Genomic DNA, 17,664 nt, shown 5'->3' with positions numbered 1-17,664 from the left:
AAAAAATTGTTTATTAAAATGCTTCTCCAGGTGAGTAGTTGGGATTGTGTAGTTGGTTCAAACAGTGGTGTTGTACTAAGCACACACAAGTGGCTTTGCATCAAAAGTACAAAGTTCAGCCACGTGGAAGCCTTTAATTCCAGCAGCCGGGAAGGCTGAGGCAGATGGATCTCTGTGAATTCAACTCCAGCCTGGTTTGCATAGCGAGCTCTAGGATAGCCAGAGCTACATAATAGAGAGAACTTGTTTAAAAAAAAAAAAAGGGAGGTATAAAGTTCAGCTGTCTTGTTGGCCAGGATTTGTTTGCACAAGCTCTTGAGTAGTTCATAGCCACCCTCTGACCTCAGCTTCCCCAGCTATAGAACAGAGCTGAAGACTGGGTTAACGATATTTTCAGTCCAAACTGCTGGCTGGGAGCCAAAAGAGCTGGCTTCTTAGACTAGGGTGCCTGGCCAGCCCTTCTAATGCCCCTCTCCTGAGCCTGCTCACCCAGAGTTTGTGGTAAACAGTAAGAAACAGCTAGCCGGGTGTGGTAGCACACACCTTTAATCCCAGTACTCTGGAGGCAGAGGCAGGAGGATAGCTGTGAGTTCGAGACCAGCCTGGTCTGTCTACAAAGCAAGTCTAGGACACCCAAGGTTACACAGAGAAACCCTGTCTCAAAAAAACTAGAAAAAACAAAACAACAACAACAAAAAGAAAGAAACAGCTGTAACCCCTGCCTGTGACAGCCCTCTCACATCTGAGTCTTGGTAAAACACTAAATAGTTCATGCAAAAGTCTGCATTATCAGCCCCAAATGCTTTGGGACCCATCTTATCAAAGTGGGCTTTGAACGATCCCATTGCTGAGGGCCCTAGGTCCAACCAAACCAGATCACACCTACCTAAGTGGGCAGGCCAACGGTGGCCACCTGAGCGTGTCTGATCCCCCCAGCTGAGGACTCCCTGAGGACTGTCACTGGGTAGAATGACTTTCTGCAGCCTTAGTCCTTATGGTCAGGAGGAGTGATCCTGGGGGGGTGTCTACTAACAAAGTGGTCACAGAGTCCCCCAAATGCTGTTGGAAAATGGCTCCCTAGCCTGGACAACCCACAGCCCCTCTCTGTACCCTTCGCTGAGAGACGAGTGATGAAATGCTTCCGTCCAGATTTTTTTTGCCCTATCCAAGCTTTCACATAGGAATTTTTAAGCTACCTTTTTCTTTGATAAACTGTAGGGTTTGTAGCCCTAGGCTTTAGAGAGGTCAGAAGACATAGGAGGCACCAGCTTTGGGCCTCTGAACAGCTGCCCTACCTCTTCCCACCACCAGGTGACAGTAAGACCTCAGGGCCAACCACCCTGTAGCCCCTCACAAGCCTTCACATAGACAAAGCTTTGTCTAGTGCCTGTGGCTGGCCTGGCACTCGCTGGAGCAGGGGAGAGTCACCACACAGGATATGCACAGCAGTTCCCTTCTGCTTGCAGCTCACTCCGGGGCTCCTGTCTGTAACAGGGGCAGCTTCCTTCCCTTCAGGGTGGTGAGTACAGAGGTTACCTTGAAGGGACCAGGAGCAGCATCCCTACCTGTGCCGCTGGCTCGCTCACATAGTGAGCATGTGGGTGCTGGGGGTGACCCTGCTTGGTGCTGTCTTCCAGAGGTTAAGGGCCACTGGGTTCATCAGAGGGCAAACCAGGCCCTGCCCTGCAGCCCCAAGCATCGGCCACACCCAAGGTTCCCGCAGAAAGATCGTCAGAAGATCTTGAAGCCTTTCAGCAGGGTCAAGGTGGGTGCCTTGCGCTTGCTTTGGGCGCGGGAGGATTTCACAGTGACCAACTTGGCCTGGGCCACAGTGGGCATCTCCTTTAGGCTGATAGTGGAGAGAGTGTTGAAAGTACAGCTGGCCAGCCCATGCCTGGCTGTGAGCGGGGTCTGGTGGGCCAGGGCTTTCTCTTCAGAGATGAGCAGCGGCCGGGACAAGGGGCTCTTCTCCTGCTCCCGCCGTCGTACCTCACGCACCGCCTCGTGGAAGACGTGCTGCACATGCTCAAAGTCCAGGCAGGCAGAGACTTCAAAAAACAGGCAGCCGAACCTGCCTGCCAAAGCTGCACCCTCAGCCTTGGTGACCTGCCTGGTGAGGAAACAGGGCGAGGCAGTCAGGAGAATGTCCTTCCAAATCAGGCAGGGAGGGTCCCATACCATCTCCCCAGCCAGTGGTCTGGACCCATCTTCACCCTCTGAAACTGTTTGCTCATCAGTACTACAGGATAATGACTCAGGCCTCTGCTGGGCCTGTTAGGACTTAGTTAAGACAATTTGCATGGAGGGCTTAGCTTAGTACCCGGCACAGGCTCAGCCCTTAGTTACCAAAGCCAGAATTTAGGAATGAATATGAGGAAAAGAGAAAAGCTGAGCCAAATTCTCCCATGCTAGACCCTGCCTCTGACCAGATGAAGAAGACTATTACCTGCCTCCTCAGGAAATGGCTACCCCCGGCCCTGACATGAGGGACTAATACTCCTGAAGAGCAATGGTTTGCAGCGAAGAGGTGGTACCCCTTAGATTACTTAGGAAGCATGTGACAGGCAGACTCTCGGGGCTCATAGGTGATTTGTCTGCCTGTCTGGGCCGAGGGCCAGCAGAGAACAGTGATGAGGGTGCCATGTCACAGAGTTCAGTGGGATGGAACAGTGGGTGCACTCGCTCCTGTTTGGCTCCATCTGCCTCCTGTGGTGACTGGATAGATATTTGCAAGTGGAAGGCCCAAAGGGGCTTCTGATGGGAAGCCATGGCAACAGAGGTGGGGAAAACACGAAAAGTGACTCTTGTTCAGAAGAGATGAGGGCCTGGGACTCCCTGAGTCTTGAGGTCCAAGGCTGCACGCTGGATCCTGGTCACTACCACTCATTGGCAAGCTGCCCCAGGCCACCATACCTTAGGACCATGGCACAGCCCAAGATGGGAGGAGACACTGAGGTAAGAAGTAGTGGTGAGGAAGTTTCTGGGCCAAGGCTGATTTGGCAGGAGCAAGGGGATGGGAGGTCTAGTGTGCCGCTGAACCCTAATCTATTAGTGAAAAGGAAGCTGAGTAAGTCGTCATGGGAACAGGGCTGGCTGCTTCATCCAGGCCCTGGATTCCTGGCCACTCCCTTGCACGCCATTTTTTAACAATCTCTTTGGTAAACCCTGGGGTCAAAACAATATTCTGAGCCAGGTGTGGTAGTGCACGCCTTTAATCTCAGCACTTGGGAGGCAGAGGCAGGCAGATCGCTGTGAGTTTGAGGCCAGCTTGGTCAACATAGGGAGTCCAGGACAGCCAAGGCTACACAGAGAAACCTTGTCTCAAAAAACCAAAACAAAACAAAAAACAAAAAACCAACCAAAAAAACCCCCTTTCCCTCACACTCACCATATTGAACACTGTCCTTTCCTGTCCAGTTCTGAACCCTCTTCCAGGTTCTGAGGCAGTTCAAAGACCACCTCCAGTGACTTACCCAGTGTACAACTTCCCTTACCCCCCCAGGATACAATTTTTCTTGAGCTGAAGCTTGGACCACCCATGAAGAAGGCCCCATACCACCATGGTTACTTTTAGGGAAACCACAACCCTCTTCTGCCTCTGCCTGTGTAGCTCTGTTATTTAAAAAAAAAAAAAAATCAGTCACTCAGCCTTTGGGGCCTGGGAGAGTTGAGAACAGAAAGGGACAAGTAGGAGGTGCCACACCTAGCAGGTGTGCTGGCCACATGGGACAATGTCCACATTGGAGAATTTCAGCTCAAGTGTTTGCCTCCGTGTCAAGGGCCTTAGGGCCAGGCGGGTGACTGGCATGTATGGAGAGGGTGGGGGTAGAAACCACAGGGAGTGCCAGGGCCTGTGGTCAGCTGCAAAGAACAAGCCCCACCTCAAAGCATTCCACGCCTAAGTCCTCTAAAACATTGTGCCAGCCAAGCAAAATACGGCTGCAGTGTTCTGTGGTGATCTGCCCTCTGGCCCCGTCTGTGACCTCTGGTTCAAATCCAGCCCTTCCTAAGAGAGGCCTGTCTTCAGCAGCCATCATGCCTGGATGACGGAGGGGCTGGTTGGACCACAGCAGACACCTGATCCAAGGAGCAAATTAGACCCTCTTCTTGGGGCTGGAGTTCAGCTGCTGGGAGGGTGACACAGCCTCAGGCAAGGCTGATGTAAGGGACCATGGAGACATCTGAAAGGAGGAGGTGCCTCATTTTTGCCTTATGAGGGTCCAGCCCATGTCCTAAGTGGTGTGGACATCTTTCTTTTCCTGTCATTGGCTGCCTAGAAGACAGACTCCCAGTGCACTCTCCCAGCACAGTCCCTTTACCCAAAGTTGAGGGCACTGGGCACCAGGCACCAGGCACCGGACACTGGGCATCGCTGCTGTTCTTTCTTTTCTTTTCTTTTCTTTCTTTCTTTCTTTTTTTTTTTAAGATTTATTTACTATACAGTACTCTGCCTACTTGTACCCCTGCAAGCCAGAAGAAGGTATCATATCACATTTTAAATAGTTATGAGCCACCAGGTGGTTTCTGGGAATTGAACTCAGGACCTCTGAAAGAACAGGCAGCGTTCTTAACCGCTGAGCCATCTCTCCAACCCCAACTGCTGCTCTTCTCAGCAGCAGCAATCCCCAGGGATGTCACTCGGCATCCAGGTGCAGATGCCTGCACTCACCTGTACTGAGCCATGTCCAGCTTGTTGCCCAGCAGCAGGGCTGGGTAGCCACGTTGTGTCTCCTTGGCATGCAAGGCCAGCAGCTCCAGGTAGCTGTTGCTGCCCTCGAAACTCTGGCGACTGTCGATACTATATACCACCAGGAAGGCATGGGCCCAGTTCAGGTAGCGCTCGCAGTTCTTGGGGGTGTCCTGGAGTGACGGAGAGGAAGCTAACTCAGAGGCAGAAGAACTTGCGGCGGGCATGGGGGTGGGGTGGGGTGGGGAGGGCCTTCACCTGGGCTGCCCTTCCCACTTCCCGAGTCTTTGTATAGTGTTCCCCAGCAGATCTGTTTTCAAAGGAGTGCTTCAGTGTCGATTTGGCTTGGTGTGAAAAGAGACATTGTCTCATTAACTCCTTCCCACCACCCAGTCAGAGACTTGGGAGACCTTGGCCCCTTGGGCACCAAGTCAAAGATTCTGGCATGGCCCTCCAAGGACCTGCTGTCCCTGGGTTCTGCTGCCTTCAGGTCAGGTGCATACTGCCCCCTTGGCCTCTGAGGCTTGACTCCAGCAGTGAGTAGAGAGGACACGAAGAGGTGCGTTGAGGAGGCTTGAGCCGACAGGCTCCCAGCAGGGGTGTCTGTATACATAGGCTCGCACCCACTTCTTCTCAGAAAGCCTGACAGCTTAGGATATCTGATGTCAGCATCCAACCTTCTCACTGAGCAAATGAAAGACTCAGGCTCGGGAGAGTCAGAGCCCCATTCGGGGCCACACAGCAAACTGGAGCTTAAAGGGGTCCAGATTCCCTTGTGAGATCAGGACTTGGGGGGCCTGCACTGATTGTCTGCCCTCTCCGGGGGACTGAGGGAGTAGGGGATGATGTTACCAGGTCTGCAGTGTCCATAACCCTCAGGTGGACAGGCTGGTGATCAACAGTCTCCTCGGAGCTGTAGGTGTCCTCTGCAATACAGATGTCAGCCAGGTCAGAGGCATAGCAGCAGGCCAACTCAATAAAGGACAAGGTCAATGTCCCAGCTTCCTCCTGTGCTGGACTTCAGTATAGCCTTGACTATCCCTTGGGAGCTGCTACTAAGCCACTGCCCTCTTCGTATGTCAGGCTTGAAGCATCAGAGGCCACTAAGTACCATGGCCCCGGGAAGCGGGCTGTTTCTGAACCCATGTGCAAAGCCTGTGATGTGGAGTGTGTGGCCCAGCAGCTGAAACTTGGTGCTTCCCCCGGGAGCCCCAATTTTCTCTGCTCTCTTTTTCTCCCACCATAGTATTCGGCCCCCAGGGAATCCCCAAAGATGACTTCTTCCCTCAGTACAAGACATGGGAAAAGAGAAACTTATGGCCTGATGGAGAGAGGGCGGCCAGACCTCACTAAGACATCCCAAAGTTTTACAAGTCATCCTTACCAAACAGACAAGGTGATGGAGAATGCAAGCTAACCTTAGGGAACCGGGGAGAAAGCTCAGTAGGGAGGAGTGATTGCTATAAAAGCACGAAGACCTGAGTTCAAGTCCCCAGCACCCACATAAAAAGCCAATCATAGGTGTGTACATGCCTGTAACCCCAGCCTATGGGGCTGAGACAGGAGGATCACTGGGGATTGCTGTCTGTCAGCTTCTGCCTGGAGACCGTGTCTCCAAGGACTAAAGTAGAAAGTGACAGAACAAGATGCCTGATGGCTCTCTTGGCCTCTGTGTGTGCGCATAACACACACACACACACACACACACACACACACACACACACACACACACACACACACACTGCACCCTTGCCCAAAAGCCAACTTCAGCTACATTTCAACTACCTGATTTAGCCAGGTCACTTCGACCCTCAGGGGGTGATTCCTCCTTTTAAAATGGAAATAATATGATCACTTGAGCTAACAGCTTTCTTTTCTTTTCTTTTTTCTTTAGACAGCATTTCTCTATGGAGCCCTGGCTATCCTGCAACTTACTCTGTGGACCAGGCTGGCCTCGAACTCACAGCGATCCGCCTGCCTCTGCCTCCTGAGTGCTGGAATTAAAGGCGTCTGCCACCTCTTCCCAGCAGAGCCAAGAATTTTCAAGCCTTCACTCTGCTTGGCTTGCCCCTGAGATAGAACATTTAACAGCCCTGTCAGGACTGTGGGAAGACTGCTTAGGACACCAGGCTTGGGGCCTGACCCATAACAAATATCTAGGAATGGCAGTGAGGAATGTGAAGGGCCTCCAAAGTTAACAGGACAGGCCCACACTCCCAGGTAATTTTTTCCTCCTTTTGTTTTTATTTATTTGAGTATTTGGTGTAGGTATGAATATATATATTCGTGTGTGCATGTACTGTGGAGGTCAGCATTTGACATCCAGGGTCTTCTTCAGCCTCTTTCCACTTTACTAATTTTTTGTTTTGTTTTGTTTTGTTTTTCAAGACAGGACTTTTCTGTGTAGCCATGGTTGGCCTCTAACTCACAGAGATCCACCTACCTCTGCCTCCCCAAGTACTGGGATTAGAGGTGTGTGCCACCATGTCTGGCACCACTGTAAAGAGGTTTTATATTAATTTTTATTTATGTGTATGTGTGTATCTGTGTGTGCGTGCGCGTGCATGTGCCCATGTGCCATATGTGTCTTGGTGCCCACAGAGGCCAGAGAGAGCATTGAATTCTCTAGAACTAGAGTTTATAGGCAGTTGTGAGCATCCAATATGGATGCTAGAAACAGGACTTGGGGCCTCTGAAGGAACAGCAAGCACTCTCAACCACCGGGTCCTCTCTCCAGCTCCACCCCCTCCACCTCACTTTTTGAGGCACTATCTTTCACTGAACACGAAGCTCACCAATTCTGACCGGCTGGCCAACCACTAAGCGTTAGGCATCCACCTGCCTCAGCTTCCCCAGAGGCACATGCCACCAAGCCTAGCCCTTTACATGGATGCTGGGGTTCTGAATGCAGGCCCCCATGCTTGTATGGCAGCTGCTTTACGGGCCGGGTTATACCTGTAGCCCTCACACCCACTTCTTTTATCGAGAACTAATTTCAAACTCCAATACACGTTACAAACTAACACAGTTCCTCCGTGCTCCCCGCCCAGTTTCCCTCGGTGTTAACACCTTGTACAACCCACAGTTCAATCGCCAAACCAGGAAACTGATGTTGGCTCTGTACTATGAACTAAATTACTGACCTTATTTGGATTTCACCAGTTTGTTTTTGGGTTTTTTTTTTCTTTTCTTTTTTTAGTTCTTATGACTTTAAGCCCAAGAAATCTGAACGTGGCCAGGCATAGAGAAACCATCACTGGCATGTTGACGGTTAGTTCTCTCACTCCCCGCCTTCTCGGTGCTGCTGGCACATGCATGGGAGTACACTCAGTCCCCACCTTTCCCTGGGTGACCCCTGTAAGCAGAACTGAGGTGTTCTCTGCCTTCCTGGCTGTGGCCACGGTGAGAACAGCACCCCTCGCCTCCCTGAGTGTAGTCACACACTTCTCTCTGAGGGCTGCTGGCAGCCAAGCAGGCCTGGACACCTGCCAGATCCACTAACATCCAACATGAGTCACAGACAGCTCTTCGTCCCCAGCCTGCTTTGGGGACTTGGATAAATAGCTGCTCTTATCCAAAGAAGAAGAAGAAGGAGGGGGAAAAAAAAGAATGGAAAATATGCCCCAAACGTTTAACTATATTTGGCCCAAGAGGAGCTGTTGCTGGATGCCTGCATTGTGTTCATACTTTGTATTTTTCTGCCCAAGTTGTCTTTTGGGCACTCCCTCCAAGCAGGCCGAGTCCTGCCCAGCCTAGTGGCCAGCGTTATTCTAACCCAAGTCTTCCTAGGACTCTCTTTACCCAAGATCCTCTGCCAGATTCTCTGATGGCTCCACTGTAGACCGATGACAAGGCCGGTCTCGGAGGCTTGCAGGAGGATTGCAGGGTCAAGCCCTGCCTGGGCTACAGAATGAGTTCAAGGCGAGCCTTTGAAATGTAGGCCTTAAAATGGGAGGCGGGCGTGGGGATGTGGGGTGTGTGAAAGAGACGGCGGAGAGGTTAGGAGCACTGACTGCTCCTCCAGAGGTCCTGAGTTCAGTTCGCAGCAACCACATGGTGGCTCACGACCATCTAGAATGTGATCTGGCGCCCTCTTCTGGCTGCTTCCCCACTCTGACTCCCTTGCCCCTTGACTAATGATGGATCTGCTCGTCCTCCAACTCTGTCTACCCTGAAGCATCCTCTTCAGTTGGAATTCTAGCACAAACATGCAAGTTGGATGAAGCCTCAGGTCATCAGGTAATGGCCTCAGGAGCTAGAGTGTCAGCTTCTCACCCAGGCATCAGTGGCATAGAGCTTACTTTTTGATGCCCTTAAAATATTAATTAGAGCCAGGTGGTGGTGGCAGCACACACCTTTAATCCCAGCACTTGGGAGGCAGAGGCAGGCAGATCACTGTGAGTTCAAGGCCAGCCTGGTCTACAAAGCGAGTCCAGGACAGTCAAGGCTAACACAGAGAAACCCTGTCTTGAAAAAGAAAACAAAACAAAAATAGTAATTTGATAAAAGGTACCAAAGAAAAAAAAGAAAAAAAAAAGGCAACAAAGAAGTTCTGTAAGATTGCACATCAGGGCCGGGCATGGTGGCACATGCCTTTAATCCCAGTGCTTGGGAGGCAGAGGCAGGTGGATCTCTGTGAGTTCGAGGCCAGCCTGGTCTACAGAGTGAGTCCAGGACAGCCAGGGCTCCACAGAGAAACCCTGTCTTGAAAAAAAAAAAGTTTGCACATCGGGTGGCATTTCAGAGGCTCAGAGTATCCATGTCCTTGAGGAAACAAGATGGAGGCAAATGAAGAAAGAAGCTGACATTGTCCCCTGGAGGAGCTGGGCAAGTACACATCCTGGAGCCCCTTGCCCACCCTGGCAGAGGGCAGGCAAGTTCTTTCTATCCAGAGTCTCTAGCTCCTAGCACAGCTCCAGTCACAGCCCACAACAAGACATAACGCCCACACAGATTACCCAGTCCCATTGTCCATATGGGGAAACTGAGGTGCAGAGAGCCCAGTGCCCCCCACACCTCCCCTTCTGGACCCATAAACTGCAGCTCACAAGAAGTAAATGGACTTTTCCTTCCTTTTTTTTTTTTTTTTAAATTTATTTTTTGGTTTTTCGAGACAGGGTTTCTCTGTGGAGCCTTGGCTGACCTGGACTCGCTTTGTAGACCAGGCTGGCCTCAAACTCACAGCGATCCTCCTGCCTCTGCCTCCTGAGTGCTGGGATTAAAGGCGTGCACCACTGCCTCCCGGCTGACTTTTCCTTCCTTTGAACCTGAGGACTCTCTGCGATTTTAGGAGAGTCACTGAGTCCTCTCTGCCTCAGGTTCTTTCTTAGAAAGTGAAGATGGGAGGCTGGAGAGATGGCTCAGAGGTTAAGAGCACTGTCTGCTCTTTCAAAGGTCATGAGTTCAATTCCCAGCAACCACGTGGAGGCTCACAACCATCTATAATGAGATCTAGTGCCCTCTTCTGGCCTGCAGGTGTTACATGCAGGCAGAACACTGTATATATAACATAAATAAATAAATCTTAAAAAAAAGAAAGAAAGAAAGAAAATGAAGATGATTATATATATATATATTTTCCCCCCCAAGACAGGATTTCTCTGTGTAAACCTGGAACTCACTCTGATAATAGTTCTTTGAAACAGAAAAAAAAAACAAAACCAATCCAATCCCACAGGCCAGACCATCTAAGTTACAGCTAATATCACACAGCAAGCTGAAAATGGGGAGGTCAACCCACCTCAAAGCTCCCCAATATGTGCTTAGGCCCCTGGGAAAGGCCCAAGAGCTGTTTTAGCCACTTGTGGCTGAGGCATCCCTCCCCCACTTCTATGTCCAGACTTCCCTCCACAGGAGAGGCTTGGGCCTTACAGTCTAGCCTAGCAGGGTGTCTGAACTAGGGGCAGCTGCCTTCCAGCTAACAGGGTCTCAGGAGAATGAGAGGCCAATATGTTTAAGCAATGTGGTTAAACATTATAGGCTGCTGCCCCCCTACCTCAGACAGCCTGACACATATTCCATCATCAGATCAGAATTCCAAAATTTGGTCAGTCAGGAAGCTCAAACCACTACTGTACTGGAACCATCTGGTGGGATCCTGTGGGATGGTGTGGATGGAGAGCGGGGAAGAAGAGATGATAGAAGTAGATGGCCAGAGAAGAAAAGACAGGGGCTGGCGCTGTGGAGTACTTGCCTAGAAAGCACAAAGCCCTGAGTTCCAGCCTCAGCACAGAGTAAAGCAGGCACGGTGGCAGACAGCTTTAATCCCCTCAACACAGAGTAAAGCAGGCACGGTGGCAGACAGCTATAATCCCAGCACAAAAGAGGTGGGTGCAGGAGGATCGGAAGTTGGAGGTCATCCTCGGCCACATGGACAGTTTAAAGGGCTAGCTTGGGCTACATGACAACCAGTCTCAGACTACACAAACATAGTAGCTATAGTTCTGAGCACTCTCTTCTTCCTCTAAATTCCAATCCAGATGAACTGCCAGGCTGCTGTGGGCAGTGCTGCCCAACAGGGCCATCTTGTGCCCCAGAGTCCTGCGCATCCTTTGGGGAGCTCTCAGGGTCCCACCAACACTTTATTTGATTTTATGGGTTTTGTTTTGTTTGAGGGAGGGGTTGGACAGAGTCTCTCTGTGTAGTCCTGGCTGTCCTGGAACTCACTCGGTAGACCAGGCTGGCCTTGAACTCACAGAGATCCACCTGCCTCTGCCTCCCGAGTGCTGAGATTAAAGGTGTGCGCCACCACTACCAGGATTTATTTAATTTTAATGAATGGGAAAACAACTCAACATCGTTTTCAAAAAGCTAAGCTCATCCAGGCACCTTGTTGCTCTCAATGGACAGTTTATAAATAAAAATGTTATAAACATGAGCTAGAAATGACGTTGATATTAATCAGATTCTAATTTTGCTTGTCTTGGGTATTAGAGTCCCATGTAAGAGTTTATTTTAGGGGACAATCCTTCTGTTAAAAATAAGTTTCACGGGCTGGGGGGCAGGGTAGGGGGTGGTGGCGCAAGCCTTTAATCCCAGCACTTGGGAGGCAGAGGAAGGTGGATCTCCATGAGTTCGAGGCCAGCCTGGACTACAGAGGGAGTTCTATGACAGCCAGAGCTGTTATACAGAGAACCTGTGTCTCGAAAAACAAAAACAAAAATAAATTTCACAACATATATCTGATCCATGCAAGGGACTCTTGGCAGCATGCGTGAGGAAGCCACTGAGCACGGGCCTCACATCCATCATCCTCAACCTCCCAGGAGCTCTCTGATAGAAATACGCCTAATGCGCCTTTGGCAGAGGAAGAAATGGTGGCTCAGAGAGGTTAAGTAAGTGTCTCAAAGTTACCCAGGCATTAAATGTCAGAGCCAGCTTTCAAACCTAGCTTTACACAGCTAAGGTTAGCGGGGGAAGGACAAATGGCTCAGGCCTGAGCACTCTCTTGCAGAGGACCCAGGTTCCATTCCCAGCACCCACATGGTGGTTCACAATCATCTGTCACTCTAGTTCCAGGGGATCAAATGCCTTCTTCTGAACTCCACGCGCATCAGGCACACACATGGTGCAAACATATATATATGCAGCAAAACACTCACACACATAAAACAAGATAAATGAAAAAAATTTAAAACAAAACAAATGTTTCCTGGTTCAAAGAATGTTGGGCACCAATGGACAATCCCTTAAATAGCACGTCTGGTTGTCCCAGGGAGAACACTGAGTGAACATTCTGAATAATTGTGCCTATTTGGATGTGGACATTCTGCTATTTAAGAAAAAAAAAGAAAAAGAAAAAACATTCTTCTAAAGTCTCATTGCACCGTATATTTTAGGGCAAACAGTCTCAGGTCTTTAAGCTGGACCCCCCACCCTACCCCCAATTGTTTGGTGTGTACCGAGTCAGCCTGGTGATTTTTCCCTTTTACCTGAAGATCTAAAGTGCTCAGGGCCCACCCATGGTCAGGTTCTGGGGGTGGAGGGAGGAGATCCAGGTGGAGCCCTGGTAGCAGGAGGGGGGCAGTGGCTTCTTACCCAAATTGGGGTCATATTCGCTGATAAACCTCTTGGTGAGAAACTTCACAGTCAGGGCTGCAAGAAAAAAGAGGTAGGCTCAGGCCCCTGCTGGCTGTGCAGCCAGCCTCCAAGCCACTGTCCCTCTCACTTTAAGGAGCCCTAACTGTCCTCTGCAGCCAGCCTCCAAGCCACTGTCCCTCACTTTAAGGAGGCCTAACTGTCCTCTGCAGCCAGCCTCCAAGCCTCTGTCCCTCTCACTTTAAGGAGGCCTAACTGTCCTCTGCAGCCAGCCTCCAAGCCACTGTCCCTCTCACTTTAAGGAGGCCTAACTGTCCTCTGCAGCCAGCCTCCAAGCCACTGTCCCTCACTTTAAGGAGGCCTAACTGACCTCTGTGGTCTCTGGCTGACTCTAAGCTTGGCTGTCCAAGGGCCCCAGGCTATAGAGGAATTGGCTCAGAAGGCGCAGGAATGGGGTGCCAAGCCCCACTAATTGCATGCACTCTGGGCTTATTTTCTAAAAATTACTATGAGCAAGAAAGGCAGTATGAGGCGTGTCTAAGGGATGTCTGTGAACAACCAAATGCAGGATCGGCAGCCTACATCGAGTTATCCTGAGGCCTGGTGAGACCCCAACTCAAGGGACATGTCTCCCACTGAGGACAAGTGACACTGATTTTTAGCATGGGGTATTTATTCAGCTTTGGCTACAGGCCAGAGACAGGAAGCCAGTGATTCTCAATCTGTAAGTTCTCAAGCTGTTTGACTTTTGTGGAAGTCAAACAACCCTTTCACAGGGGTCCCCCTGAGACCATCAGAAAACCCAGATATTTACATTACAATGCAGAGCAACAGCAACATTACAGTTATGAAGTAGCAACAAATAACATTTTATGGTTGGGAGTCACCACAATGTGAGGGACTGTATTCAAGTGTCGAAACATTAGGAAGGTTGAGAACCGCTACAGTAAGCGAAGAATGGACTGACTCCTGCTGAGGACTGAGCCCCCCATCTCCGCCCCCCACCTCCACCTCCCACCACCTTGAGAGCACGAGCTTTCCAGGCAAGGTCCAGGACAGATTGTGTTCCAAGGAAACACACTCTAGCTTGAATCCTCTACACCTTGGGCTTTGGCTCTCCATGGGATTTCCACACCCCTCTGCAGGGGTAGCTCTTAAGAACGTAAGACTTGGAGAAAGTAGTTCTTTCTCCCTTGTAGAGTGCACTAACAGGATTGCTTCTGTTCGGAGCTCATCCACATAAAGGCAAGGATCAGGCAAATGTATTATGCTGGGTGCTTGATAGGATTAAAAATAAACGTAGGATTCTTCTTGAAGGATTCCTAACACAGCCAATTTGCAAACTACTAGCCCAGAAATATGTATTTCAAACTTTCTGGTGATGAGGATGTAGCCTAGCTGGTGGACTGCTTGCCTACCATGTGTGACAGACAGCCTGGGTCCCATCCCTGGCATTACAGGAACTGGGGATAGTGGTACACATTTGTACGACCAGCACTTAGAAGGTGGAGGCAGGAGAATCCTTGGCTTCATTGCAAGGTCCAGGCTAGCCTGGGCTACACAAGACTGCATAAAAAATAATTATTTCTTCATCCAGGTAGTAACTAGCTGGGACTATATCACTGGAAACAGGCTGGTTTTCAAAGGAAAACCATGTCCTGGGTCCCCCATCTGAGCTAGGGCTGCTGGCTTAAAACCCAAAACACTTTCTCAGGGGATCTCAGAGAACCAAGGAGAAGGAAAGCCACAGTTCACAGGCCACAGTGGCCATTTACTGCCGGTTGTAACTGGGCAGCCAGAGGAGCCCCTCTGGCCACTATCTTCAGCTGTCTGGGTCTTTGAGTGTCAGATGGCAGGACAAATATCCCTTTTGGGGTCTCTGTGATGGCTTTTGGAAGTGATGAAGGTTCAGGGTCGACAGAAATTATCTCATTGGTAGTCCAAGATCCAGGTTCCCCAAGGACAAGTCCCTGGCACCTGGGACCATAGTCTCGCCTTTCCAGAAAGTCAAGAAGGGTCGGGCTTGAAACAAATACATTTGATAAAAGAAAATAGTCTGTTTCAGAGTCCCATGGGTTGGCAGTGGGGGAGCGGCCCAAGCCTGAGAAATTCTAATCTCTCCTGACTTCTAACAAGTCTCTTGGAAGAGGTGGTGAGGGGGAGGGCAGGCCAGAGCAAGGAGTAGCAAGGACATCACTAAATTCAAAGGGGACCCACGGCTGGAGACCAGTGCCAAACAGGTCTCTTTAGTGTCAGTTGATAAAACTTGGCTCCTGGTCCCAGGGATGAAGATGAGTGGAGGACCTAAGAGAAATACAAAGAGAGACAGTTTTGCGGGGGGAGGGGGGGGCGAGGGGGGGGCGGCAGGAGTCACAGGCACAGAGAACAGAGGCAGAGAAAAGCCAGGCAAACTGCTGAGGATGGAGAAGCTGAGAACAAAGTAGAAAGACTAGAGTGGGGGCGTGCAACAGAGAAACTGAGTTAAAAAACAAAGTCAAAGGGACTCACCCAACCACCGGGGTCGGGGATGGGGTGGGGTGAGCAAGTAAGTCCCTGGTAGCTGGTGCTGGGTGAAGTTGCCCTCATCCTCCGCGCCCCGCGCCACTCACCCGACTTGCCCGCTCCGCGGCGCCCCAGGATGGCTAGGTTGACTTCGAGGGGCACGCTGTGCGGCCCACTGCCAGCTCGGGGCTTGCCAAACACCGACGACATGGCGAAGCTGCAGATGGCCACGCCGGTTTCCCGGCTGATGGGCTGCAAGCTGCAAGCCCTCAGTCACCCTGGGTCCAACCCATCGGTGTCCGCCCTGCTGGAGGAGAGGCGTGGACGGGGCGGGGCCTCCGCGCTCCAAACACCTTTTTAAAAGAGCAGCTGAGCCCTGGCTAGAGCATCCTGCAACTAGGATTGCACTCCCGGCCTCCCTGCTGGTCTCTTTGCCGCTTTTGCTTTAGACTACAGCCAGCTCAACCTCAGCACTCTACTTCTGTCTTTTGGGTGGGCAACTCCAAGTAGCATCACTGCAGAACTCTGACTCCTGGGACAAAGGATTTGTGCCCCTTGCCAAGACTTCACGGCCCAGTCAAATGTGGGAAGCTGCGGGAGGGTTGTGGTGCACTGGAGGCCAGCCTGGTCTAAAAAGAGAATTCCAGGATAGCTTCAGTTAATGTGACACCGGCTTAAAAGCAAACATAAAACACTTCACCCATGCTCCTGTAATTAATCCTAATTGAAATCATTGGGTCAAGAAAAAAATTAACTTAAAAAGGCATGGCAATTGAAAGGAGGCTAATTGGGAAGAGGGAGGGGATAAGTGTGTGGTCGGAGCAGGAGAGGGGGTACGGGGCAGTGACTATGATCAATATATATGCATGTGTGAACATGTCACAACAAAACTCACTATTATCTATAATTGATAAATGCCACTAAAACTTAAAGCAACTACTTCATATGAGTTTGGCTTCTAGAAACCTAACCCACCCTGGATTACTTCTCCTTCTTTTTAAAATGTATTTATTATTTACACAGTGTTCTGTCTGGTGGCCAGAAGAGGGCACCAGATCTCATTATAGATGGTTGTGAGCCACCATGTGGTTGCTGGGAATTGAACTCAGGACCTTTGGAAGAGCAACCAGTTCTCTTAACTTCTGAGCCATCTCTCCAGCCCCTTCTTCTTTTTTAAGATTTATTTATTTATTATACAGTGCTCTGCCTACATGTACACCTACAGGCCAGAAGAGGGCACCAGATCACATCATAGATGGTTGTGAGCCACCATATGGTTGCTGGGAATTGAACTCAAGACCTTTGGAAGAGCAGCCAGTGCTCTTAACCTCTGAGCCGTCTCTCCAGTCCTCCTCCTCCTCTTCAGATTTATTTATATTTATTATGTATACAGTGTTCTGCCTGCATGTACACCAGAACTCGTTATAGATGGTTGTGAGCCACCACGTGGTTGCTGGAAATTGAACTCAGGACCTCTGGAAGAGCAGACAGTGCTCTTAACCTCTGAGCCATCTCTCCAGCCCCTACTTTTTCTTCTTGATGAGAGTAAAGAGTAGAATATGTCTGTCTGTGCCTCACCCTCACTCCCAGTTCTGGAGTGGTGCTGCAGTTGGAGCTTGGAGGAGCTTGATGAAGCAGGGTCATTCCCCGGGGTCTTAGGGTAGATCTGGTCATGTTAGAGATCAGACACAAGAACCTAGTTCTTTAGGTAACTTTGGGCAAATCAGTAACTTCTTTGGGTTTATATATATGTTTTGGAGACAGGGTTTCTCTGTGTAGCCTTGGCTGTCCTGGATCCACTTTGTAGACAGGCTGCCATCAAACTCACAGAGATCTGCCTGCCTCTGCCTCCCTGAGTGTTGAGATTACAGGCGTGTCCCACTGCGTCTGGCTCCCATCTATAAATATTAATGGGAAAATAAATACAAACTTTTCTGATGTAATTTTGGCAGGCCTGAGTACATTCTAGAACCCTGAAGGACCTGCATTCTGGGATACACTTATGGTGGAGTGGGGAAGGCTTGCCAGCTCCTTCCCATCACTGCCCCCAGATGGTGAGGGGCCTACTCACTCACCCACTGTTGTGGGGGAATCCACCAGAGAAGACTGCTCAGACATGCTTTGTTTAAATCAATAGAAAGTCCTCACTAGCTGGCCAGCAACTACACTGGGTGTTTGGGAGCCCAGCGTAGTCCTGGGCCTTTCTCGGGGTGAGCCTTTAAACACAGAACTGTGTCCTGCATTGACAAACCTCAGCTAGCAACAACACTTAGCCAGAATCAGAACTGCAGAAGCCAAAAAAGCATTTAGAGACTATGGACTGTGATGGTTTAGGTCTTTGCTTGTGTTTTGGCAGATGGTGCTGTCGGGGTGCTGAGTCTTATGCCTACTTCCATCATGGCGTCAGCTGTGTTAAAGTCTGGGGCCCTATTAAGTTC

At 50.2% G+C, this 17,664-nt stretch overlaps 1 protein-coding gene across 1 annotated transcript; it reads right to left on the bottom strand.

The window, feature by feature from the left end:
* Positions 1-259: 259 nt before the first annotated feature.
* RASL12 (RAS like family 12) lies at positions 260-15,813 on the bottom strand. Its single transcript, XM_084782984.1, has 5 exons — positions 15,334-15,813; positions 12,725-12,781; positions 5,540-5,613; positions 4,670-4,860; positions 260-2,110 (listed from the first exon to the last, which is right to left on the bottom strand). Exons 1-5 carry the CDS (start codon positions 15,434-15,436, stop codon positions 1,732-1,734), a joined length of 804 nt encoding a protein of 267 aa, XP_084639110.1. The 5' UTR covers positions 15,437-15,813; the 3' UTR covers positions 260-1,731.
* Positions 15,814-17,664: the final 1,851 nt, after the last annotated feature.

The sequence above is a fragment of the Acomys minous genome (genome assembly GCF_964271855.1).
Source record: "Acomys minous genome assembly, chromosome: 5".
NCBI lineage: Eukaryota > Metazoa > Chordata > Mammalia > Rodentia > Muridae > Acomys > Acomys minous.
The sequence above is the reverse complement of the archived record's forward strand: the minus strand, read 5'-3'. Positions and strand labels throughout refer to the sequence as shown.

Excerpts from the sequence above, each read along its gene's own strand:
- RASL12 (XM_084782984.1), bottom strand. The coding sequence starts at position 15,436 with ATGTCGTCGGTGTTTGGCAAGCCCCGAGCTGGCAGTGGGCCGCACAGC. Across the intron at positions 4,861-5,539 it reads TTATGGACACTGCAGACCTG|GACACCCCCAAGAACTGCGA; the intron begins GTAACATCATCC and ends CCGTCACTCCAG. Across the intron at positions 2,111-4,669 it reads CTGGACATGGCTCAGTACAG|GCAGGTCACCAAGGCTGAGG; the intron begins GTGAGTGCAGGC and ends TTTCCTCACCAG.